The sequence below is a fragment of the Vulpes lagopus genome, chromosome 5, assembly GCF_018345385.1.
Source record: "Vulpes lagopus strain Blue_001 chromosome 5, ASM1834538v1, whole genome shotgun sequence".
Lineage (NCBI taxonomy): Eukaryota > Metazoa > Chordata > Mammalia > Carnivora > Canidae > Vulpes > Vulpes lagopus.
The window spans coordinates 98322912-98350606 of NC_054828.1; the positions used below are offsets into that span (position 1 = coordinate 98322912).

At 38.8% G+C, this 27695-nt stretch overlaps 1 protein-coding gene across 1 annotated transcript in view; it reads right to left on the minus strand.

The window, feature by feature from the left end:
• The window catches only part of ACOXL (acyl-CoA oxidase like), a 351756-nt gene that overhangs the window by 17679 nt on the left and 306382 nt on the right, over positions 1-27695 (minus strand). Inside the window, exon 18 of the mRNA XM_041756084.1 lies at positions 13468-13569. Coding sequence (XP_041612018.1) covers positions 13468-13569 — 102 coding nt within the window. The remainder of the gene's footprint in view (positions 1-13467; positions 13570-27695) is intronic.

The window sequence follows — 27695 nt, forward strand, 5'->3', positions numbered from 1 at the left end:
CTCTAGAGTGGTGACAAAGTCAGAACCCCAGGGATGAAGGAGAGGGATCAAAAGAAACAGGGATGAGGGAAATTTCTTCAGTGATGAGGTATACATTATAAAACCTACCATGGGAATTGCCAAAACTCACTCAACTCACCAAGATTTGTTTTCTTCAATGTATGTAAAGTAGACCTCAATTTTTTAAAAATTAAGAGAAAAGGAAAGGAAAAAGGCAATATGGGGAGAACCAACATGTAATTGAAACATTTTTGGGTGTGTGTCAAGTAAGGATATCAAAAAAATGGGCCATGATCACTTTTATTTAAATGGTAAAAAGTAGGAAGAACATAATAACATTTTTAATGAAAAGTTATTTTTCATTATGAAAAACTCAGTATGTTTTATTTTCCTCCTTTTGCCAGATAGTTTAACTCTTTTCCTAGGGAAAATTCCTTGCTTGGGCTTATAGACATCAGGATTGTTTCTCAATCCAGCAAGGACTGGAAAGGATCCTCTAGATAAAATCAAGCATTGTCACTGGATGGAACAGTTGCAGGCAGACTCTTCAACATGAGAACAGAAGGACTGGGGAGGGTTCAAGTGAAAAAGGACTCAACAAATGGAAGATCCAGGGAGACCACCAATCCGAGTTCGAATGAACCCAGGAAGCTCTCCAGAAAGCATTCTATCAGATACCATTTTTTCTTCTCAAAAATTAGTGAAAGCTCACTTCCAGGAGGATGGATACACCTTTCCCTATTCTCCCACTAAACACAATGGAAAACCCTGGACATTAGATATATAACAAACATAAGAAGACTCTGAAAGATGAGGAGAAGAAGACAGACTCTTTAGGGACACTGGGAGTTGGGGAATGACACAGTGGTGAATTCCCTGGGTTTTATTTTTACCTCATATATCCCACACTCAGAGCTAAAGAATCTGGCAATCCAGGAACATGAACAGATGATCTCTCCAATCAAAAGGGGCAGCCAAGCAAGACGGAATTTTAGACAATAACCACCCCCCTCCAGCCAAACACCACAGATAACCCATGGTTCCACACCACCTGTGTCTCTCAGGGCTGACTAATGAGTTTAGTCTTCCAGTCCTTTCACCAGGCTGTAAATGAAGTGTCTGCCATCATGTCAGTGGAGACCATATGGGGAACTTGGGCTTCCACCTTTACCTGGCAGTAGAGATGCAGTCCTTCCCCTTCTGGATGGAGTGCTGCAGAGGAGGTCCAGTGAGAGGAAAGGCCTAACCATCACATGGTGATAGCAAAGACACTACCAGTTTTAATGGACCCCACATGGGGAGCAGCAATGAAATTCTCCTTCCCCTCACCATCAGGAAGGTATCAGTGGAGGCCGAGTTGGCAACTTCTGTCTTCATTCACCAGGAACAAGCAGCATCTCTTGGATCAGCAAAGGTTGAATGGAGAATTGACTTCTGTCTCTATAGGGTAGTAATGAGGTGGTATGCTCCTTTTCCTTTCACTGGAGCATTGTATCAAAAACATAAGGCTTAAACAAAATCCAAAGTTTCATAATTTAATACCCCAAACATTTAGGTTTCAATCAGAAATCAAACTGAAGAAAAATACAATCAATAGGTGCCAACACAGAGATGACCAAAATGCTAGAATTATCAAACAAAGATTATAAAGCAGTCCTCATAAAAAATGCTTCAACAAGCAGTTATGACTACACTTGAAACAAATGAAAAAAAAAAAAAAGAAAATCTCAGCAAAGAAATAGGAAACAAAAAAAAAAATAGAACTGTGAAGACTGAAAAATACAATAACCAACATAAAAGCTCAGTGGATAGCCTCAACAGCAGATTGTGGGAAACAGAGGAAAGAACTGGTAAATTGGAAAATAGAACAATAGGAATTACTAACTCCGAACAATGGAGAGAAAATAGACTGAAAAAAAAAAAAAAAAAAGAACACGTTCAGGGACCTGTGTGATTATAACAAAAGATCTAACAAGTATCATCAGAGTTCTAGAAGGAGAAGGGAAAGAGGGCAGGACTAAAAAGAACTTGATGAAATGACCAAAAAAACCCTATTTTGGTAAAAAAACACAAACCAACAAATTCAAAATGCTGAGCAAACTTCACCCAGGATAAACCCAAAGGAATCCACACATGGCACATCATAGATAAACTTTTGAAAACTAAAGACTCACCCCTCCAAAAAATATTGAAAACAGAGAGAAACAACACACTTTACTTATCAGAGAAAAAAGCAATTTGGATAAAAATGGATTTTCATTATAAACCATGGAAGCCAAAAATGCTTGCAGGTACTGAAAGAAAAGAACCCTCATCCCAGAATCCTATATATAGTAAAATACTGTCCCAATTTTCAGATGCCATGCTTGTCTATGTAGAAAAGTCCAAGGTGGGCACCTGTTGGCTAAGCATCCAACTCTTGGTTTCAGCTGAGGTCATGATCTTAAGATCATGACATCAAAACCCATGCTCAGCACAGAGTCTGCTTGAGATTCTCTTTCTTTCTCTTTCTGCCCCTCCCACTTGTGCTCTCTCTCTCTCTCTCAAATAAATAAATAAATCTTAAAATGAAGAAATTTCCAAGAACTCCTAGAATTAACAAAGTGAATTAAGCAAGATTGTGGGATATAAGATTAATATATAAAAATCAATTGTGTTTCAGTATAATAGTGATGGACACGTGGACACTTAAAATCAAATAATGCAATACCATTTACAAATACACCAAACTTATTCTAGATAAAGATTTTAAAGCAATTCAGTGGAGGAAAGATAACCTTTCAATAAACTATTCCTGGAGCAATTGGACATTTTTTACCAAAAAAAAAAATGGATCTCAACCTCAGTCTTCTACCTTCTACTACCTTCATAGACTGAAATGTAAAGTGTAGAAGTAAAAAAAAAAAAAACAAAAAAACAAAACAAAACAAAACATTTGGAAAAAGCCTATAGAATAAAGTTTCTAGGATCTAGGGATAGGTGAAAAGTTCTGAGACATGGCACCAAAAATACAAAAGGAAAACTGATAAATTAGATTTCACCAAAACTAAGAATGTCTATTCTGGAAAAAAAGGCCATGTTAATAAGATGGAAGGACAAGCCAGCTGGAAATATTTACAAACTATGTATCTGAAAAAGGACCAGTATCTAGAATAGATGAAGAACTCTAAAAACTCAACAGTTAAAAAAAAATCTCAAACAACCTAATTAGAACATGGGCAAAAGATGCCAGAGCAGACATTTCAATAAGGAGGATATACAAATGGCACAAAAACACATGAAAAGAAGTCATCATCCATTAGGGAAATGCAATTTAAAACCACAATTAAATATTACTGCATACCTGTCAGAGCAGCTAAAATAGAAAATAGTGAACCACCAAATGCTGGTAAGGACAGGAAGAAACTGAACCACTCCTATATCACTGGTGGGAATGTTAAATGTTACAGGCACTTTGAAAAATATTTTTGCCAATTTCTTTTAAGAAAATCAACATGTACCCACCATTATTTGACCCAGCAAACTCGGTCTTGGGTATTTACTCTAGAGAAATTAAATGTAATTAATTTAAAAATTAATTTCTAGAGAAATTAAAACCTGTATTCCCATCAAAACCTACACATGAATGTTTATAACAGCTTTATTCCTAATAGACTGGAAGAAAACCAGGTATCTTTTAAAAAGTGAATGGTTTAACAAATTGTGCTACACTCACTCCATGGAGTACTACTTTGCTAATAAAAAGAAACCATTGGCACATGCAACAACTTGGATAGATTTCTAGGAAATTATGCTGGGTGGAAAAATCCAGTCCCAAAACGTAGCATATTATGTGATCTCATTTACACAACATCTCAGAATGACAAAGTTATAGAAATGGAGAACAGATTAATGTTTGCTAAGGATTACAAGGGAGGCAAGGGAAGGAAAGAGGGTGGGCCTATAAAATAGCCACAGGAGGAAACTCTGTGGTAATGAAAAAGCTCTGTGTATTTACTGCATCCATGTCAAAATCCTGGTGTGATATTATAATATGGTTCTGCAGCTGATACCATTGGGGGAAACTAGGTAAAAGGGCATTGGATCTCTTCATATTATTTCCTACAAGTGCATGTGGATCTAGGATTCTTTCAAAATAAAAACTACCCTTCCCCCACCATAGTCAGCATAAATTTCAGATTAAGTTTAATAAAATGTTTTACATAAGCATAAGGGAAAATTCTTTCTTCTTTTTAGTCTTTTTGGTTGGAGCATAATGTACACACAGAGATACAAGGAATGAGTATGTTCTAGCTTGCTAAATTATCACAAAATGAACATACTCATGTAATATTGTCCAGATTGAGAAATAGCTCACCTGTATCTCAAAAGACCCTGCAAAAAAGTCATATACTTGAGTTGGGTATTTTTCTTACATTGTCTAAGCAATAGCCAGTTTGGTTACAGAATGAATGCCTGGTAGTTCTGTGATGTGAATGACCAGCTATCCAGGGAAGGGGCATACAAAAGAGTCTTGGTTTTCTACAGACCTATGGGATCTCACAAGTGAGTCCTGTCCATTGTATGTGCTTTAAAATGGGCCACCCTGACTTGCTGTCTTTGTACAGTTATTAAGTACCAAGTGCTTTAAGTTCCCCAGAAGTAGAGAAGGCCACAGTAGTATCTAGTCTTTAAAATCAAAGGGAAAAGGTGACAGCCTCAGAAAAAAGAAAAGCAACTACAAACACATTTTATTTTGTAAAAAAATTCATTTCTAGCTGGAATATTAATTTCTACCAAAATAGATATAGTAAGGACCAATCCTGTTTTAAGTTCAGCAATTCATTTAAATTTTATTATTATGGAATCATAATAAAACCCACCTTGTCCTCAACTGCAACAGGGTCTGCCCTAGTCTCCTTAGACAGCTAAATTCCATCTCCTGAAAGGTCTTTTTGATGTAACACAGCTACTCTTAGGAACAACTTCACCAGTGGGAAATTGTTGCTGTACATCCTGAGGTAAGGTGATGAACCCAGAGACTTTTATGGAGGATGCTCCAGTTACCAAGCGTTACAAAGATCACCCCAAGGAACCTAGGATAATGCAGGGTCCAGAAAAACTCAGAGGCTGGAGCTCAGCAAAACAAATTCTCTTTCCTGTGATTCTAACATGTTATCCTTGAATGAAGGAAATGGAATGATCCCAGTGCATTCTCCAAATACACAAAGCTTTACTGTGGGGCAAAGCATGGGGTTGACCAGGTGGTTGCCATACAGAAACCAGGATGGCAGGAGTGGTGACCTCAGGGTCCCTGGCCAAACTGAAGAAATCTAAATCCCACTTATATTTTCTTAACCTTAGTTGAGTGGCTTGCACTCATAAGTTCAACAATATATTTTATATGGCTGAAAAACAGACTTGGCCAGGGTTAGATGGAGGGGGAAGGGAAAAGAGATTTCCCACTTTCTTAGTGGCATTCTGTTGGTATTGCTATTTTTCTTCTCTGAGTTCTCTGGGTTTGGAAAAAGAAGGTGGACCAGGATGCATCCATATTCTAGTTGGTTCCTACTGTCTCCAGAAGGTCCTACAGAAGTGAAAGGAAGTTAAAAATAGTTCTGGGGATGTTTTCAAATCTATTGAAGACTTTAAAATTTGATTCAGTTGCATTCCCTGTATGACTACTCCATTGTACTATAATTTCATAATACCCCAGCTTTCTTTTTTTTTTTTTTTTTAAAGATTTTACTTATTCACGAGAGAGACAGACAGAGAGAGGGGGCAGAGACACAGGTAGAGGGAGAAGCAGGCTCCATGCAGGGAGCCCCATGTGGGACTTGATCCCGGGACCCTAGGATCATGCCCTGGGCTGAAGGCAGATGCTAAACTTCTGAGCCACCCAGGGATCCCCAGTACCCCAGCTTCTTGACCAAAGCCACCAAATAGGAGAGGTCCCCCTCCACCCTAACAGAATGGATTCCTGGGGTTACACTCCACATTATCTTCTCCACTCAGCCTAAAGGACACAGCCAAATGTCACAACCTTGTCACTTGCTTATAACCAAGTCAGATAGGCCTTACTGCATGGGTAGGACAGCGGCGGGTGAAGGAACCACAGATTCCTTCTCAAATTCTTACAAAGAAAAGCAAGAGTCTTTTTAGTAAATGAGGCCAAGCTTGAACTGAGAAACTCAACCTCCCTTTCCCGGTCCAAGTGTGTTTTTAACATCCTGTGCCTAAAAACCCAGTTCACGTTACATTTGACTCTGGCATCTGAGCATTTCTTAAGCTGCCTCCATCCACGTGGTTTGGCTAAAGGGAAGCAAAAGAATAGGAAATCTGAGTGCCCATTAGAAAGGGACCTTTAACAGAGGCAGCATGGAAAGCAGCCCTGCGGTAGCACTTGTAGGAAGTAAAGGGCATGTATACTGTTTCTAAGCCTCACAGGTACAGGTCTGATGTACATGTTCTGGAATTTGAGATCTGAAGAGAAGGGACAACATCCCAACCCCATCTTTCCAGCTTGGAATTCCTCCCTAAGTTTTCTTCCTGTTTTGTTTCTTCTACCTCAAGCCTTTTGACTTAGTTTATATTCTACATTTAGTTCAAAATACCAATGAGTGTGATCCATCTTCTAAATTTGAAGGAGCCAAGTAGTGTCTTGGCTTTTGGGATCTGGTGAGTGCCACACTTCTGCACATTCTTACTCCAAGCCACTTTTCCTAAGACTAAATCAATGAGTCACTGAAATCAACATGGTACATCTAAACTACTTGAATGACCCATCAATCCACAGGCTTGAATGTTTTTCCCTCTTGATGATTCAACCATTTGACTGGCTAAACTGAAACTAAAACCCAAACCTTAGTGGTTGTTATAGACTTGAGCAGATACAGCCTAAGGGGTGATTTGCTATCAATAGACTCCCCAAGAGCAGTTCTCCCTCAGGGAGAGGAAGGATGGTTCCTCTCAATGCAGCACACCAAGGCTACTAGAGGCTGTGTCTGTTCCTATGTCCATTTGCTGGCAAAGGTATAGGAGGGGACTTGTCCTGGCACATCTGGGCTTCACCCTAGCACATCTAGTGGACACTCCAAAATGAAAACAGTCTTAAAGGCATGGAAGAACGATTCAGGGGGGACACAGTGCCAGGCATCTGTTGCTCCAGCAGAAGCTGTGCAGTTAGGCAGAAACTGACAGGTTTCTCAATAGGACAGGACTCAAATAGGACATTAAGGCAATGTTTGGGTGTAATATGATCGAATACTGGGGCCGGAGGGGGGTGTCAAGATTGCTTGGACATGGTCATGATCAGTATTTATTTTCTCTCTTCTTGAATGAATTTTTGATTTTTAACATTGTTACTCTTATAGGCAATCTCCCATAGCCTCTGGAAGGTGCAAAGAGTGGCCTTCCTTACCTCTGGGCTGGGTTATGTGGTCCTCCCTGACCTCCCTGCAGATCCTTTATAATATGCTTTCTCACGTGGTTCCATTATTTGGGTTTGGGGCAGGAAATAGAACCTGATTAAACATTTTGCTAAGTATTATTTTCACCACACTGAATAGGGTCTTTTTTGATCTGCAACCCACAGCTGGGCTGTGGTTCTCTCAACACACATAAACTTTAAAGCTTCCTCCTGTGTTGATTTCTTGGCGTGAGCTGACCACATGTCTACATACTTGCTTCTTCATTATATGACACCAAGACTCACTGTTCCAGTGCTGGTGGGCACTGACAAAACAGGACAGTTGTGCCCAGGAGTTCAGGGAACAAATATTCCAAGGAGAAAAATGAGGCTACTCTATCTAATATGGAAATTTACTTTAAGGGCTGGCATAAAAAGTAGAGGACTTAAGGCCATTTGCAATAAAATACATAATTTTAAGAAGCTGATTTTTTTTTAAGCAAAATGAAGTTAGTTTTAATGGCGACACACAATTATTAACCGTTAAGACTATTTTGAAAGGCTTGACTTCTTAATATGAGCCTTGGCTGATTGTTACTCCCTAATGCTGATAATTACCTGAAGCAAAATAAATACAAATGTCTAGATTAATGAAGAATGAAGCAAGACTAATGCCTGGGCACTAAATTTTCCAAGAACAAAGTACACAATTGCCCAAGTGTTCTATGCATACCCTTGCAAAAGTACCTAATGAAAAGGGAAGGGAAATATTTTACTTAGGGGCCTTGTTACAATGGAGGCCTGGGGGCTCTGCCACAGGATGGCCTCTGAGCTACCTACTTTGAGGGGAAAAAGGTGGGGCTGACTCATCCTACAATTCAGGCCTGGGAACAGGAGAACATCAAGGTACTAGAGTCCACAAGCCTCACATCTACCACTCCTTAAATCAGCAGCAAGTCAGCCTGAGACTTCCAATCCTAAAGTGGATTAACAGCTATTCACATTAAAGGGTGCTTGTGAGGATTACACAGGATAATGCATGTGGATGAGCTCTGTCAACAGCTAAGTTCCAGTCCCCCCCCCCCCCCCCCAATAAAAGGAGCTAGTTATCACACTATGAAGGGCTGGAGGGGATTGGCTTGAGTTTAAAAAGAAAACAAACCTCAGCCCAACCGCCTCTTCTGTGGGCTGCCTGTTGGACAACGGGGCACTTGTGCTGCCTTTGCAATATGTGGATGGATTTAACTCACTCTGGGACATCAGACAGGCCTCTGTGAAGCTTTTGAACTCAGATTTTTGTAGCACTCCATGCAGACAAGTGGGATGATGCTTAATCCACCTCCATTTGGGATTAGGAGTTCTGGTTTCTAAACTCAGCTAGAATCTTGGGCATGGGTACGGCCTGACTTTTTTCCCCCTCAGGATTGGATTGGGGTTATGGATTTGGGGGAAGAGGGAAGTGCTTTTCTCACCATACTATATCAAAAGTACATGTCATCAACACAATTTATTATTAGTGATATTCACTCCACACACTTGGTTAAGGTAGGATCTTTACAGATTGCTCCACTGTAAAGTAACTTTTCCTTTCAATGCTCTGTTCTTTAAAATAAAAGAAAATCACTGAGTCCAACCCACACTCAAGGGAAGGGGGAAGAATCTACTTACATTAGTAAGAAAGACTGGTCTCTTTTACCCCATGTATGTTTACATTTATGTATGTTTATTGTTTAATCGTTTATTTATATCATTATGGACTTTTGTTTAATTCTTTTATAACTTTGATTTACAATCCAATGCTATGTTATTTATTTTGTTGCTCAAATTATTCCAGCATTGGTCATTAGGAGCTCTTTTGGTTATCTCTTTCCAATTGGGCATAACCCAATTGTGGGGTATTTTGTTTTTGTTTCCATTTGAAGCACTTTCTCACTTTCTAGCACTGAAAGATGCTCCAGGCTCATCTTATGTATTCATTGCCCCTGTGCTAGAATCAACCATTTCTCCAAGGACTCTGCTTCCTTTTATTGGAAAATGGTATTAGAAACCAAGAACTGAACACTGGGTGTACTTGTTATTGATAGCTAATGCTGATTTTTATCCAAATAAAATAAATGAAAATGTTTAGAGTCAGAGAAATACAGGTTTTTACTAGCTGTGTTACTTTGGGCAAGTTACTTTGGGTTTCCATTTTCTCATCTATGTGTAAGGATAATGAAAATAATGTAAAGGGCTATTGTGGGGTCAAGTGGTAAAATATTGAAGGAACTTTCTGTTTCTGATACTAGAGAGCTAGATTTCCCCCCAATTGTTCTGCTGAAAACAAGCAAAATTCTTAGAGAAAATATAGGAATCATCTTCAAAGTACCAATGATCTGACAAAATAATAATGGCAAAAATTATGGGAAAGTAGGAACCAAAGGAAATAAACAAGAAAATTGCATTTACCCTGAAGGCATTTGCCATGTCCAGCAATTTTTATTTTTATTTTTACAGCCTTAGAGTGGCTTGGGTGGCAGTAGGGGTGATGATAGTCAAAACCAGGGCCAGCACTAGGCAAGAATTTTAATAGAGACCCTTGCTACAATAAGCTGGATGCTGAACAGTTATAACCTAAGGGAAGAGTGAAGGAATTACTCTTCTTCTTTGAATTATCTGAGTCTTATAGGAAGTCATAAGTCTTGAGTTTGGTTTAAATTGGGTCATAAAGAGAGACCTTCAGATGCCTTAAAAGGGGAAAAAGGTGACTTCAATTTGGCCTTCATATAAATCTCACAAATCATTTTTCAATAACAATGACCAGCACATATTAAAGATAACAATACACATAGCGAAAATTATAGACAAAGAAATAGCCTGGTAAAGTCTTAAGATATTGGGATTATTAGCTATAGACTACAAAATATGCTTCAATGCATAGAGAAATCAAAGACAAAATTCAATATATCTTTAGGGGATAATAAACTAAAAAGTTATATAGGTGATATAAAACAGAAAACAAAAAAATATTTTTTAAGATAAAAATCCTAACAAACAGAATTAAAAATTTAGGGGATGAATTAGCCAGCACATTAGATGCACCTAAAGAAAGAAAGAATCAGTAACTTTGAAGAGTTCTCATGTGAAAGCATCTAGATCAGTTTCAGTAATATCAATCATCCCTGTCTCTGATCCACCCTTTCACAAGTCTACTCCTGTTAGGCACTGAAAATTGGCCCAGACATTTTAGAGAAAAGAAGCTACTAGTAACATTTCTGAAACCTTGAAAAGCCCACAAAGGGGTGTGTCAGAAGTGGGAAAGGAAGTATTTGTGCTAGCTACACTACACTCTTCCCCCTGGGGATACTGGGAAAGCAGAGAGTAGGGGTGAGGTGCTCATGGCTGGTAGCACTGAGATTGGCAAAAGAAGGCCTTGAGAGGTCTTATAGATCTCAGCAACCCACGTCTAGCCCCACAGATAGTTTGTTCTAAAACGTCTGGCGGCTCTCTGCTTATCTCCCAGGCTGCTATAAGTAACTAGTAAATGAAAAGTGTGGAAAGTATGTTGCACTAATAGAGTGCAAAGCACTTCAATGTTGTATGTGAAAATTGGTTTCTTTTACTCAACATTCTTTTGATGTATTATTTATCTAAACTATATCACTGAAAAACCTAATCACGTGGAGTTGAAATTTTCATGTAGCTTTTTTAAAATTAAAAGTATTCTTTTATCTTCTCCCCAAAGTGTTATTTTCTTTGTAGAAGATAGTCAATCTCCAAAGATAGCTGCCATCAATTTTTCCTTCCTTCTAGGTGCATGCTCCTCCACACAATGAGAGGTGAAGTCTTTTCTCTAGCCCAAATCTATACTGGCCTTGGGACTCCCCTGCACAAACAGAATGCAGCTGAAGTAACACTATGTTAGCAGTAGGCCAAGCCTTGACATGACTGGCATCTTCCACTTCCTCTCTGGAAGCCAGTCATCAAGTAAAAAAAACAGTCAGTTCTTCTGACACTACCGTGCTGTGAGGAAGCTCACATTGGGCCACAGCAAAGGAGACAACTGCCCATCAGCCCCCACATGATCCTGCTACCCCAGACAAGGTGACCATCATGAGAGTGAAGAAACCACCGTCACAGCTTCGGCAGACACCTCATGTAGCAGGAGAATCATGCAGCTGAGCCCCATTCAGATGTAGCATCATGAGAAATAGTAACTGGTTGTTCTAAGCCACTAGGTTTTGGGGTCATTTGTTACACAGCAACAGATAACTGAAACATCTTTACAGTTGCTTTTCTTCATGATCATTTTTCTTCCAATAAGGAAAACGATTCTCCAAGGTTATTCAGTGTCCACTGCAGCACAGCTCCTAGAGATTTCTCCTGGCTTTCACTTGAGACATCAGCCAAACTGGTCTTCTTGTCATTTCTTTTTTTTTTTTTTTAGAAAATTTTTTTTAAAGATTTATTTTTATTTATTTATGATAGACACACACACACACACACACACAGAGAGAGAGAGAGAGAGAGAGAGAGAGAGGCAGAAGGAGAAGCAGGCTCCATGCCGGGAGCCCAACATGGGACTTGATCCCGGGACTCCAGGATCGCGCCCTGGGCCAAAGGCAGGCACGAAACTGCTGAGCCACCCAGAGATCCCCTTCTTGTCATTTCTTAACATGTCTGTCCTGAGTATTCCCATTTCTATGATTTTACTCACTTCACCAATCATGTCTGAAAGCCCAACTGCACTCCCCCTCAATCATACCACCCCTTGGTTGTAATTATTCACTCTTGAAATCATACAGGAATGAGATCACTCCTTGGGTACTTGGGTGGCTCAGTGATTGAATGTCTGCCTTTGGCTCAGGTCATGATCCAGGAGTCCTGAGTTCGAGTCCCACATTGGGCTCCCATGGGGAGCCTGCTTCTCACTCTGCCTATGTCTCTGCCTCTCTCTCTGTGTGTCTCTCATGAATAAATAAATAAAATCTTTAAAAAAATTGCAAATAACATAAGGGAGCAGAGCCTTTCCAGTGAATAAGTCCAGAGTCCAGAGGACAGAGATCACTTAGGAGTCAATGTCATTTTTTTTTAAGATTTATTTATTCATGAGAGACACACAGAGAGAGGCAGAGAGAGAAGCAGGCTCCTTGAGGTAATATTGATGCGGGACTCGATCCCAGGACCCTGTGATCATCCCCTGAGCCAAAGGCAGATGTTCAACCACTGAGCCAACCAGGCATCCCTGTTATTTGCATTTTAAAGTCAGTTTTGTGTCCTCAAATATAATAAGCTCCTTTGAATGCAGAGACTAAGCATAGACTTGTTTATGTTACAGCATCTAACGGAGGGCCTGAAAGAGAGGGTCTTCAGAAAATGCTCAGGAAATGTGTTTTATAGATGATTATGCACTTTTTTAAATTTATTTTTTTGATTATGCGCTTTTTAAAAGAAGATTTTATTTATTTCTTCATGAGAGACATGGAGGGAGAGAAGCAGAGGCAGAGGGAGAAGCAGGGTCCATGCAGGGAGCCTGATGTGGGACTCAATCCTGCCACCCCGGGATCACACCCTGAGCTGGAGGCACTCAACCACTGAGCCACTCAGGTGCCCCAATTATGCTGTTTTATATATTTTTTTCTTTAAAGAAACATTTTGGTGGTGATTCACTGGTTCTATCTTCATTTTCAGGTGCTCTGTAGCTATAACATTGAATTTCCATTACTACTCCTTACATAAAAATACCACAAGTCTTTTTTTCAGAATATGAAGAATAAGTTAATAGGTTTTGGTAAGAAGTAGGAAAATTAAAATCATTTAATACCTTTTTTTTTTTTTTGCCAAGACAAGGAAAATGCTTTTGATTCCCTTTTCTGCTTTTCATGTCAGAAAGTTCATGCACAGTGAATCATTTCCTTGTCACTTAAACTCTGAAGTGTAATATGATCATGGTAGGCAATGAAAACATGTATGTGACGTCCCAGAGGCATAAAAATCCATGAGTGGAAACCGACAGAAGATTGACAGGATTGTTTTCTAAGAAAGCAAAGAGCTGACAGTTGATGCACAAAGGGTTTCTTCTGCACACCAGGGACCCTTACCTGACTCCTAATCCTCGTGCTGGCCATGGGAGTCAAATATTTATGTTCTAGGTACCAGGCTCGCTCTTGGAACACCAGCTTGGTTGCATATAACAGACAAAACTAAGGTGTGGGGGAAGAGGGAGAAATGAACAAATAGTAATATATTAGAAAATAAAGAATCTAAGGAAGAGAAAGAGAAATAGCATAGTATTACATTTCATTAAATCATAAAATTTAATGCTGTCTCAATATAAATGGTCACATATTGGATGTGCAGTATATGTTTTATTTTTTAAAACTGTTCTATAGAACATGTAAAGCATATATAAAAGTAGAAAGAATAGCATAGTGAACTGCCATATGGCCATTCCCCCCAAACAAATATTAATTCATGACCAATCTTGCTTCATCTATAACCTCACCCAGTTCTCCTTAATCCCAGGTTATTTAGAAGCAAAATTCATATATAGTACATTTTAAAACATGAATGTAGTATTTTTATTTGCTTTCCTTCTCAATTAATGAAAGAATATTCCAATATTCTGAACATTCTGAACATCATCTTGATATTTTCTGATGAGCCTGGTGTCATTAAACTTTCATAAAAATAGCATTCCTCATTCACATTTGTTTCAATACATTTTTCCTATTATATTCCTGAGACCTATACACAGAACTCCTTCACAACATCAATCACATCAATAATGATGAGTTTTCCTGTATCAAGAAGCAACTTTTTAATTAACTATTCATTTTGTTTTTAATACTCAATCATTTTTAAATTATACAAAAGCAGAGAGAGTAGTATAGTGTACTTCTGTCTCCATCATCCAGCTTCCACAGCCATTAACTCATGACCAATTTTGTTTTATCTCTTCCCCTCTTTCTGCATTATTGTGAAGCAAAGCTTGGTCATACCATTTCATCCACAGCTTTTCACTGTGTATCTCTAAAAGATAATGACACTTTAGAAGTAAGATTAATAAAGTCCACTCAAGTGACAATAACAAAACTCTCTTATTCAGCGTCAAATGGAAGTGATCTGCATGCCAGAAGACAATATGTTTTCTATGGCTCATGAGACTCAGAAATCACACTTTGAGGTCACATAGACTATATAGGCTCTTCCTTCTTTTCCTGAGGTTCTGAGAATTCCTTGAACCAGCATCATTATGGAGAGCCTCAACTATTCAATCTTCCCAGAAAAGGTCACAGTATGGTTTAGTAGCTTGTCTATGAGAGATATTTAAGATTAATTATGGCTCTTTTATGACCCTGCCAATGTTCTGCTTGGCTAGTGTAAGCTCCCTTTGGCCCTTTTATATAACAGCAGTAAAAATGTTAATTGACCCTGCAGACATAGTGAAAGCAACTGAAAAATACTGTTATACATACATTCGTAACATAAATTCTTAAAAAAATAATAACTTGTATAGCTTACATGGCTAACCTGAATCGCAAGTCTCTAGGTGAACTTCATATCCACCACAAAAATACTTATTGTGGATTCCTAGGTATAGAAAGTTAATTCTCATCAGTCCTGAGTCTATAAACGTATAAGGTCAGTGAAAAGAAATTCAGAGCCACAGAAAAATAAGTATTTTTTGAAATAATCTAACTCATCTTTTCATTCAATCCAGAATCCTGTGTCAGCCAAGGTACAGCCAAGAAACAGATGACATATTCACATTGGGATGATTCAAGGAGAGTTTAATGAATTTTTTTTTCCCCTAAAGGTGTGGGTAAGTTGTAGGAGAGCCACAAGGGGATAGTGCAGTACCCCAGAGGGAGTATGTCTGGAACTGCTACCAGCTCTAGGTTTCAAGGGAGAAGGGCAGGGAGTGACTACTGGATCCTGGAAGAGAGAGCTGTATAGACAGAGATATCTTAAGAGGAATTATGACCTTCAGCCTAGGAACACAGAAATCCCAAGGTAACCCCAGAGGGAGGCAGGCAGAGGATGGGAATAGCTCGACCTCATTTTCCTCCTCTTTCCAATCTCTAACTAGGGCTTCTTATTTTCAGAAGCTAACTAGATCCAGAGGTAAGGATTCTACTGAAGCAAGTTATGTAGGAGGTGGAGAAGGGTGGAGTGTAGAGGGGGAGAGACAAATAGAGGGTATCTGACACAAATCCCTTCTCTAACACCCCTGAAAGATGGTGATCCATCCAGCCTCTAGACTAGTCCTATCTGACTCAAGCCCAGGCCCACTTGGTCCCACAGAGTTCCTAACAAAGTCCTGATTGAGAACACCATTGTCAAGCTTTGTTCCAGACTGCTGGCTTTAACTAGTCTCACACTGTGCTTCCTGACTATGTCTGCTCCTCCCTTCTATTGACTCCTGAGTTGTCCTCCTGTTGTCAGTTCATGGCTCTTGTATATCTGATGCTCAGGGACACTTTATTGGCTTTGAAATTCTGCTTTTCTCCTTGAACACAGTTCAGACTCTCCTTAAGCAACCTTCGTTGCCTGTCTGATAAACATGGGTCTTATTTCTCAGTGGCTACCAGAACACCACATCTAGGTCCAGATACCACCAGACCAGCCTCAGACCCTTAAACAGAACCTGAATGTCTTTCCTTTTGTGTTCCAGAGACAGGAGCTCAGTGCATTAAGAGGCATCTGGCTCTGGAAGGAGTCTCACTGTTGGAAGAGCCATGGCACACTGAGCCACTTCTCTTTGTAGAATATGAATTTATGGATTGTTAACTCTGTAGGAAAGTGATCTGGTCCTGCTCATCTCTGTATGCTCAAGGTCTGGTAAAGGAGCTGACATGCTGCAAGAAACTGGCTGAAACTCCACTGCCTATAACTCATAGTTATTAACTCTGTAACTCTGGCTGCCTAAGGACAAAACAGGAATTGATGAAAGCATCCAGATAACAGCCCTTAACAAACTTAATGATCGGTTTCACATCTCTTCTTAGTCTTTCATTCTTCAAGATGCTCAACTTCACAGATCCTTATCTTCCTGTTACCACTCCAGCCTTTGTGCCACCTTGGGCCTGGGGGCCTCTTTTAGATGCTAATTCTCTTAAGGTGTCTCACAGAAAAGTGAACAGAGTACCCAATGTTCTCTCATCACTATAGTGTCAGCAGCACCATCATTGTCCTGGATTGAGATTCTATACTTTTATGTGCAAATTAAGACGGAGTTTGCTTTTATAACAGCCACATAACATTTTTTGAAAAAAATGAAAGCATATCATACATATTTGGTTCAACCTCAAATATTTGTTCAATTGATACTCCCAACTAAGTCTTTTCATCCATGAACTGTTTCAACCAACATGGGTATACATATGTATACATCCTTAAAGAGATGATTTAAAATTAGTTCTTTTTATAAAAAATATTTTATTTATTTATGAGAGAGAGCAAGCTATTGCAGGGGGAGTAGTAGAGAGAGAGGGAGAAGTAGGCTCCCCGCTGAGCAGGGACCTCAACACAAGCTCAATCTCAGGACCCCAGAATCATGACCTGAGCTGAAGGCAGATGCTTAACCAACTAAGCCACTCAGGTGCCCTAAAATTTGTTCCTTTAAAAAAGCAAAATTCTTTGATTCCTTATTCTTTTCAAGTATCATCTTGTTGATATGACCTGTCTCAAGTCCCCAAAGTCTCTATGAATCTTGACTCAGTTACCTGACACACTTGTGTCATTTACAAATGTATCAAATCCCATCTATGTCTTTATGCAGTAGAACCCAGGTCTAAGTCTTCTGATTCAAGTTATCTGAGAATCTATTTAATGCAGTGTTCTCTAACTCATATTTCTCTGGCTTGTCCATAAGGATATCCCGAGAGTCTGGCAAAGTGTTCACCAAAATCAAGATATACCAATTTCTTCAGATTTTTTCTTCTAGTAACCTGATTAAGAAAGGAAATGAGATTCGTTTAGCAATACTTAGCCATAGTAAACACAGAGAGGCTCCTAGTGACTGTCTCTTCTAATTATTCATAAGCTATCCTGAATAGTCTTTTCTAGAATGTTAACTTGGATTTATATCAATCTTAAATTCGATAGTTTCCCAGATCTACTTTTCCCCAATTAAAAAAATGTTCACATTTGCTCATTTCTAATTTTCTGACATCTCTCTTTTGTCCTTTTTTGGTCTTCAAAACAACTATAAGATCTCTGCAGATTAAATGCTTCTTTAAGGGACGCCTGGGTGGCTTAGCGGTTAAGTGTCTGCCTTTGGCTCAGGGCATGATCCCGGAGACCCAGGATCAAGTCCCATGTCAGGCTCCCTGCATGGAGCCTGCTTCTCCCTCTGCCTGTGTCTCTGCTTCTCTCTCTGTGTGCCTCCCATGAATAAATAAATGAAATCTTTTAAAAAACAAAACAAAACTATAAGTCCTTCCCAATTCAGACAGAAGATGAGAACATTATAGGGAATGACAAGTTTTGCGTTCTTTTCACCATCCCTTAGTACCAGAGCTTTCTTCCTCAAAACAGAAGCCTGTTTCTTCAAACTCCAAATGTAGCTAAAAATGGTGTTTTAAATCTTCATCAGATTATGTCAAGCCTCATGGTTATGCTGGAATTTAACCATCCTGACATTTATTAAATGTTATCCTTTTGTATTTATCCTTGGACAAGAATCTTCCTCCCATTACCTCTTCCCTCATTGCTTATATACGGCTATCTTGGACCTGTGCATCAAGGAGTACACCTTCGGCCTGTTTTTTTTTTTAAATGTGTCCCAGATCACAACTTTTTTCCTGTACCTACTATATTGTCAGGATAATATTCTGTAGCTGGCCAATAAAAACCCTAGACATCAAAGTTGCGTTACTCCGGTTAGCAACACTTTGCGCATGGTTACATTGGTACACTGTTGGGAGAATTAAGTGCTGTCTATAGGAACTCCAGAAAAAGAAAACAACTGGAAGCCTTGCTGGTTTTCTCCTGGACTATACCCTCTGTGCCTTTTCCCTCTGCTGATTTTAATCTGTATCCTTTTGTGATATATATGTCACAAAATACCTGGGTCCTGTGAATCCTTCTAGCAAATCATCAAACCTGAGGGTGATCTTGAAGACCCCTGTCACAGCCCCATTTTACATATGAAGACACAGTGGCTCAAAAATGTTGAATTACAGAGCCAAGGTTAGAACTAAGGTTTTCAGGATTCAAATATATTTTTTATATCTACCATAGCACTCCTCTACTTTTCAGAATTAAAAAACCAAAACAGACAACTTTTTCAAAAAATAGAGGCTATAGATTCTGTTCTTAGTAAGATGAAATAAAAGACTCATCCCGTCTCTCCCACTGAATGTAGCCATAACTCCTGGACAGAGTGAATGGAAAAGCTATTTGAGAAATCTGAAAAATAAACAGTGGCTTAAAAACTGGGGAAGAGGACTAACATTCAAAGTACCACCAAACCAATGGTGGCTTTTATTTTTTTCCTAGCCCTCAAGCTGCTTGTTCCTGGAGGTTTATGTAGCAGGCTGGGATAATTAAATCCTAGATTTCTTGCTGGAGGATGAAAAAAGGTAGCTCCAGGGAACCAGAAAGTATCAAGAAGGTTATGGAGAAAAAGGGCTTGGCAAAGCAACCTCATAAAGCTGCTTATAAACTGGGCTCAAGTCTCTAGTGTGCATACATGAATCTAATGTCAATTATCTTACATAATACTTTGAGAATCAAACTAGTACATAAGTGAGAATGCAGGTGCCAGACTGGCACTGATGGTGTATATGTGGGATAGAACAGAAGAGGACTGCAAAGGCTATGAAGATGATACTGACACTAGAACCACAATGAACCACAGTGAACAAGCAAGTGTGCTGGCTGCTAACACAAAAATATTAACATTCTCCATAGAGAATGGCAAATTATATGCAACATCTAGATAAGGAATAACAGCAATTCTACATAACCTTTCCCAGAAAATAGAAGAGGAGAAAACCCTTCCCAACTCATTTTTATGAGGCCAGAATTACTGTGATACCAACATCAAACAAAGACAGTACAGACAAAGACAAATACTATACAATCTCACATATATATGTGGAATCAAAAAACAAAAAACAAACCAAGCTCATGAACACAGAGAACAAATTGATGGTTACTAGAGGTGGGGGCTACAGGGTGGTCAAAATGAGTGAACTGAGTCAAAAGGTACAAACTTCCAGTTATAAAACAAATAAGTCATGGGGATATAATGCACAGCTTGACAACTACATTAATAATACTGTAGAGTAAATTTGAAAGATGTTAAGGAATAGATCTTAAAATTTCTCATCACAGGGCAGCCTGGGTGGCTCAGCGGTTTAGCGCCGCCTTCAGCCCAGGGCGTGATCCTGGAGACCTGGGATCGAGTCCCACGTCAGGCTCCCTGCATGGAGCCTGCTTCTCCCTCTGCCTGTGCCTCTGTCTCTCTCTCCTCTCTGTTTCTCATGACTAAATAAATAAAATCTTAAAAAAAAAAACTTAAAAAAAATTTCTCATCACAGGAAAAAATTCTATTAACTATGAATTTTGAGAGATTTAAGTAAACTTAAAGTAATCATTCTGCAATATATACAAATATCAAATCATTATATTGTACACCTGAAGCTAATATAATGTTGCATGTCAATTATGCCTCAATACAAAATTAAAAGTAAAAGGACAAAGAGCCAAAAATGTGATAGAAAAATGAGAAAAAGACATAAACAGAAAATTCAAAAAAGTATTTCTTCAAATATATTAAAATTACTCAGGAAAATTTTGTAATACTTAACAAAACTATATATGTACTTAGCATTCATACACTAAAGGTACACCTTCGATAACAAGAATACATATATAGTTATTCAATGTCATCATAGCATTATTTCTAATTGAAAAATATTGTAAGCAAGTAAATACTTGTACATATGTAGAAAAGTGATTGGATAAAACATGGCACATCCAAACAATGGAGTACTACACAACTGGAAAAAGTAATTTTTAAAAAAGGATTTTATTTATTTATTCATGAGAGACACAGAGAAAGGCAGAGACATAGGCGAAGGGAGAAGCAGGCTCCCTGCAGGGAGCCCGACATGGGATTTGATCACAGGATGCCAGGATCGCAACCTGAGCTGAAGGCAGATGCTCAACCATTGAGCCACCAAGGTGTCTCACAACTGGAAAAGAGTTTAAGGAAGATCTGTGGACCAATATGGTGTGATGTGCAGGACATATTTTTAAATGAAAAAGACAAATTTACAAAAGAAACTATAATATATAAATGAAAAGATAGAAGAAAAATGAATCACTATAATTCATATTAATAACCTAAATTTTTTTTTAAATCCTCATGATCATGTTGATTGAAGCAGAAAAAGAATTTTGACAAAATTCAACATCCACTCAAAATAAAAATTTCTTAGGAAACTAGGAACAGAAGTGAACTTTCTTAACTTGATTAAGGATAGCTACACCATACATCACAGAGACACACATGCCAAAAAATCCCAAAACAACAACAAAAACCTCTACAGCTAATATCTTACTTAATGGCAAAAAAACCCCACCCCAATTCTATTTTTTTACATTTTTATAAACTTAAATTCAGTTTTCCAACATATAGTATAACACCCAGTGCTCATCCCATCAAGGGCCCTCCTCAGTGTCCGTCACCCAGTTACCCCATTCCTCTACCCACCTCAACTTTGGCAACCCTTTGTTTCTCAGTTAGGAGTCTCTTATGGTTTGTCTCCCTCTCTAATTTTTCCCACTCAGTTCCCCTCCTGTCCCTTTATAATCCTTTTCACTATTTCTTATATTCTTCATATGAGTGAAACCATATGATTGTCCTTCTCCAATTGACTTCCTTCACTCAACAGAATACCCTCCAGTTCCATCCACGTTGAAGCAAATGATGGGTATTTGTCTTTTCTGATGGCTGAGTAATATCCCATTGTATATTTATACCACATCTTCTTTATCCATTTATCTGTCAAAGGACATTGTGGCTCCTTCCACAGTTTGGCTGTTGTGGATATTGCTGCTACGAACACTGGGGTGCAGGTGTCTTGGCGTTTCACTACATCTGTATCTTTGGGGTAAATCCGCAACAGTGCAATTGCTGGGTCATAGGGTAGCTCTATTTTTAACTCTTTGAGGAACCTCCACACTGTTTTCCAGAGTGGCTGTACCAGTTCACATTCCCACCAACAGTGCAAGAGGGCTCCCCTCTCTCCACATCCTCTCCAACATTTGTTGTTTCCTGTCTTGTTAACTTTCACCATTCTCACTGGTGTGAGGTGGTATCTCATTGTGGTTTTGATTTGTATTTCCCTGATGGCAAGTGATGCGGAGCATTTTCTCATGTGTCTGTTGGCCATGTCTATGTCTTCTTTGGAGAAACGTCTGTTCATGTCTTCTGCCCATTTCATGATTGGATTTTTTGTTTCTTAGGTGTTGAGTTTGATAAGTTCTTAATAGGTCTTGGATGCTAGCCCTTTATCTGATAGGTGATTTGCAAATATCTTCTCCCATTCTGTAGGTTGTCTTTTAGTTTTGTTGACTGTTTCTTTTGCTGTGCAGAAGCCTTTTATCTTGATGAAGTCCCAATAGTTCATTTTTGCTTTTGTTTCCATTGCCTTCATAGATGTATCTTGCAAGAGGTTGCTGTGGCCAAGTTCAAAAAGGGTGTTGCCTGTGTTCTTCTTTAGGATTTTGATGGAATCTTGTCTCACATTTAGATCTTTCAACCATTTTGAGTTTATCTTTGTGTATAGTGTAAGAGAATGGTTTAGTTTCATTCTTCTGCATGTGGCTGTCCAACTTTCCCAGCACCATTTATTGAATAGATTGTCCTTTTTCCAGTGTATAGTTTTTCCTGTTTTGTTGAATATTAGTTGACCATAGAGTTGAGTGCTTATTTCTGGGTTCTCTATTCGGTTCTATTGATCTATGTGTCTGTTTTTGTGCCAGTACCACACTGTCTTGATGATCACAGGTTTGTAATACAACTTGAAATCCAGCATTGTGATGCCCCTGGCATTGGTTTTCTTTTTCAATATTCCTCTGGCTATTCAGGGTCTTTTCTGATTCCACACAAATCTTAAGATTATTTGTTCCAACCCTCTGAAGAAAGTCCATGGCATTTTGATAGGGATTGCATTTAACGTGTAAATTGCCCTGGGTAGCATAGACATTTTCACAGTATTTATTCTTCCAATCCATGAGCATGGAATGTTTTTCCATCTCTTTACATCTTCCTCAATTTCTTTCAGAAGTGTTCTGTAGTTTTTAGGGTACAGGTCCTTTACCTCTTTGGTTAGGTTTATTCCTATGTATCTTATGCTTATGGGTGCAATTGTAAATGGGATGGATTCCTTAATTTCTCTTTCTTCAGTCTCATTGTTAGTGTATAAAAATGCCATTGATTTCTGTGCATTGATTTTATATCCTGCAACACTGATGAATTTCTGTATGAGTTCTAGCAATCTTGGGGTGGGGTCTTTTGGGTTTTCTATATATAGTATCATGTCATCTGTGAAGAGGGAGAGTTTGACTTCTTCTTCGCCAGTTTGAATGACTTTTATTTCTTTTTGTTGTCTGATTGCTGAGGCGAGGACTTCTAGTACTATGTTGAACAGCAGTGGTGACAGTGGGTGTCCCTGTTGTGTTTCTGATCTTAGGGGAAAGGTACTCAGTTCCTCCCCATTGAGAATGATATTTGCTGTGGGCTTTTCATATGTGGCTTTTAAGATATTGAGGAATGTTCCCTCTATCCCTACACTTTGAAGAGTTTTAATTAGGAATGGATGCTATATTTTGTCAAATGCTTTCTTCGCATCTATTGAGAGGATCATATAGTTCTTGTTTTTTCTCTTGTTGATATGATCTATCACATTGATTGTTTTAGGAGTGCTGAACCATCCTTGCATCCCAAGGATAAATCCCACTTGGTCGTGATGAATAATCCTTTTAATGTACTGTTGGATCCTATTGGCTAGTATCTTGGTGATAATTTTTGCATCAATGTTCATCAGGGATATTGGTCTATAATTCTCCTTTTTAGTGGGGTCTTTATCTAGTTGTGGGACCAAGCTGATGCTGGCCTCATAAAACAAGTTTGGAAGTATTCCCTCCCTTTCTATCCTTTGAAACAGCTTTAGTAGAATAGGTCTTATTTCTTCTTTAAATGTTTGATAGAATTCCCGTGGGAAGCCATCTGGCCCTGGACTTTTGTGTCTTGAGAGGTTTTTTGATGACTACTTCAATTCCCTTGCTGGTTATTGGTGTGTTCAGGTTTTCTAATTGTTCCTGTTCCAATTTTGGTAATTTGTGGTTTTCCAGAAATGCATCCATTTCTTCTAGATTGCCTGATTTGTTGGCATATAGTTGCTCATAATATATTTTTTAAAATCATTTTTATTTCCTTGGTATTGGTTGTGATCTCTCCTCTTTCATTTGTGATTTTATTAATTTGAGTCTTTTTTCTTTTTAATAAGACTGGCTGGTGGTTTATCTATCTTACTAATTCTTTCAAAGAACCAGCTCCTGGTTTTGTTGATCTGTTCTGCAGTTCTTCTGGTCTCTATTTCATTGAGTTCTGCTCAAATCTTTATTAACTTTCTTCTACTTGGTGTAGGTTTTATTTGCTGTTCTTTCTCCAGTTTCTTTAGGTGTGAGGCTACCTTGTGTATTTGAGTTTTTTCCAATTTTTTGAGGGATGATTGTATTGCGATGTATTTTCCTCTTAGGACTGCCTTTGCTATATCCCAAAGATTTTGAGCAGTTTTATTTTCATTTTCATTAGTTTCCATGAATCTTTTTAATTCTTCTCTAATTTCCTGGTTGACCCATTCATCTTTTAGTAGGATTCTCTTTAACCTCCATGTGTTTGAGTTTCTTCCAAATTTTTTCTTGTGATTGAGTTCTAGCTTCAAAGCATATGGTCTGAAAAAATGCAGGGGACAATCCCAGTCTTTTGGTATAAGGTGACACCTGATTTGTGACCCAGTATGTGGTCTATTCTGGAGAAAGTTCCATGTGCACTTGAGAAGTATGTGTATTTACTTGTGTTCAGATGGAATGTTCTGTATATATCTGTGAAATCTATTTGGTCCAGTGTATCATTCAAGGCCCTTGTTTCTTTGGTGATGTTCTGCTTAGAATATCTGTCATTTACTGAGAGTGCCATATTGAAGTCTCCTACTATTAGTGTATTATTGCCTAAGTATCTCTTTACTGTGGTTATTGATTGATTGATATACTTGGTGGTTCCAACATTAGGGGCATAAATATTCATGATTGTTAGGTCTTCTTGTTGGATAGACCCTTTAAGTATGATATAGTGTCCCTCTTCATCTCTTACTACAGTCTTTGGTATAAACTCTAATTTATCTGATATGAGGATAACTACCCCAGCTTTCTTTTGAGGGCCATTTGAATGGTAAATGGTTCTCCACCCTGTCATTTTTAGACTGGAGGTGTCCTTAGGTCTAAAATGAGTCTCTTGTAGACAGCATATAGATGGATCTTGCCTTTTTATCCAGTCCGATACCCTGCGTCTTTTGAGGGGATCATTTAGCCCATTCACATTCAGAGTAACTATTGCCAGGTATGAATTTAGTGTCATAGTATTGCCTATACAATCCCTCTTTTTATGGATTGTTTCTTTGGGCTCCCCCTTTCTTTTACAGGGCCCCCTTAATATTTCTTGTAGAGGTGGTTTGGTGGTCACATATTCTTTCAGTTTCTGCCTATCCTGGAAGATCTTTATCTCTCCTATTTTGAATGATAGCTTTGCTGGATAAAATACTCTTGGCTGCATGTTCTTCTCATTTAGGACCCTGTATATATCATGCCAGCCCTTTCTGGCCTGCCAGGTCTCTGTGGAGACATCTGCTGTTAATCCGATATTTCTCTCCATATAAGTTAAGAATCTCTTGTATCAAGCTGCTTTGAGACAAGAGATTTTCTCTCTATCTTTGAAATTTACAAGTTTCACTATTAAATGTCAAGGTATTGACTTTTTAAAAAATTTTTTGGGGGAGGTCTTTATCTCTTGGATCTGAATGCCTGTTTCTTTCCCCAGATTAGGGAGTTTTCACCTATGATTCATTCAAATATACTTTGTGGTCCTCTCTCTCTCTCAGCCTCTTCTGGAATCCCAATTAAACTTATATTCTTCCTTCTCAAGCTATCATTTATTTCCCTAAGCCTTTCCTTCTGGGCTCTTAATTGTTTTTCTCAGCTTCTTTCCTTTCCATCAACTTGTCTTCTATGTCACTCACTCTCTCTTCCACCTCATTAACCCTAGCAGTTCGAGCATCCAGTTTGGATTGCATCTTAGTTAAACTATTTTTAATTTTAGTCTGATTAGATCTCAATTCTGTAGTAACAAAGTCTCTAGAGTCCTTTATGCTTTTTTCCAGAGCCACCAGTAACCTTATAATTGTACTTCTGAATTGAATTTCTGACATCATATTTAAATCCAGATTCTGTAACTCTGTGGCAGAGGGGGTTTTGTTTCTGATTCTTTCTTTTGTGGTAAATTCTTCCTTCTAGTCATTTTGTCCAATGCAGAGTGGCTGTATGAGTGAGCTGAGTCAAAAATAGCAACCATGACCTAAATAAAATACACCCTAGATCATTCTGAAGAGGTCAGAAACCAGAAAATAAAAGAAAATTAAGAACAGAACAAAATAAAACAAAAGGACCACTAAAGTGAGAAACAAATTTTAAAACAAAGTAGTAAAAATAAACCAAAAACCAAAAACAAAGAAGAAGAAAAAAAAGAAAAGAAAAGAAAGAAAAAAAAACAAAACAAAAGAAAAAAAGGTAGGCGGAATGGTCATGGTGAGGAAGTGGTAGTGGAGAGGGAATATAGTCTCCCTGTGGGGACCTAGAGGGTGATCCTCTTGGTTCTGAGTGTATTTTGTTCTGTATGTTAGAAGATGCTCAATCCCAAATTTATATAAGCCAGCAATACTTATATAAAGACCCAATAGCAATCATAAAAACATAAACAAGATAAAAGTGGGGGGCAGAATAGGAAGGAAGAGGGGATATAAACTCACAGAATGAACCAACATGGTGTTCCACTTGTTTTTGAGTGTAGTTTGGTTGTGTGTTAGAAGGTACTAACTTCCACCATTATAAAGCAAAATGAGACAGAAAAAAAAAAAAAACAAAATCCCATATCTCATATATCTACCAAAATTAAATTGAATATGTTGAAGGGAATCCAGAAATGAAAAATGTATCTAAGACATGTAATTGTAGAAATGTGAAAGTCAAAAAGGAAAAAACTTAAAAATGAAGAGTTCGTAAAATATTGTAGTTAAGGTGGGAAAAGAGGAAACTATTGGAGATTTTTAGTCTGATATAAAAAGGAGTCATAATGAAAAAAATAAAAAATAAAAATAAAATAAAGGACCCTCTAGTTCTATATACTATTTTCCCTCAGTGTTGGAGCTTTCCAGTGCTGCTTGTTCAGTAAACTTGCTTTTTCATTGTTCTTCCAGCAGTTCTGGGTCTGCTGTGCTGATTCTCAGGTGTCTGTGCCTGGCCAGAGATGCTCCGCCTCTTGTCAGGTGCTGGGCTCAGAATGAGCTGTTTATCCTGTGAGGTCTTTGTTCCCTAGAGGCCTCGCCTCTCCCAGGTGCAAGGTGAAACGAAGAGAAAAAAAAATGAAGAGAAAAAAAAAATGACCGTGGCCAGATTTCCGTTGAGCTTCCCATGAGAAACTAACTGCAATCTCCCAGAAGTCCTGGGGGCAAGTGCGGGTGCACTGATCTGCACAGCTTGCTGGGCGCTAGCGGCAGGAGAGTTCTCACTTTCTTGTGCCCTCCCCGCTTCTGCCTGTCCCAGGGGGGAATGGAGAATAGCCAGCTTTGTCCACTTTGGCGCCCTTGGATCCAGGGCGCTCCACTGCTGAACCCATGCTCCTGGGGACCCCCTCTCCTGAAGTGAATGAGACACAGCCACCTGGGTCCCTTGCCAGGCTCTATCTAGGGTAGGGGGAACTCCGGGGCCAGCCTGTGTAACTGGCAGGCATCTCCCAAATGCCCCGGACGACTGCGGTGCTCCAGTCCTTTACTGAGATTGGACCACGGTTTTTGGTGAATTTTCTCGTGGGTGCCCCAGTCTTATAGTGACTCTGGGAATCTTGGTGCTTCACTGCCCCTCCTGCAATTCTGCCCAATTCCCCTACTAAGCACTTATCCATCAGGATACTCCTGAAAACTCAGGAGTGGATTTTTAAAGTTTTTGCTTGTCCAAGGCTGGGCTTTCACGCCCCAGA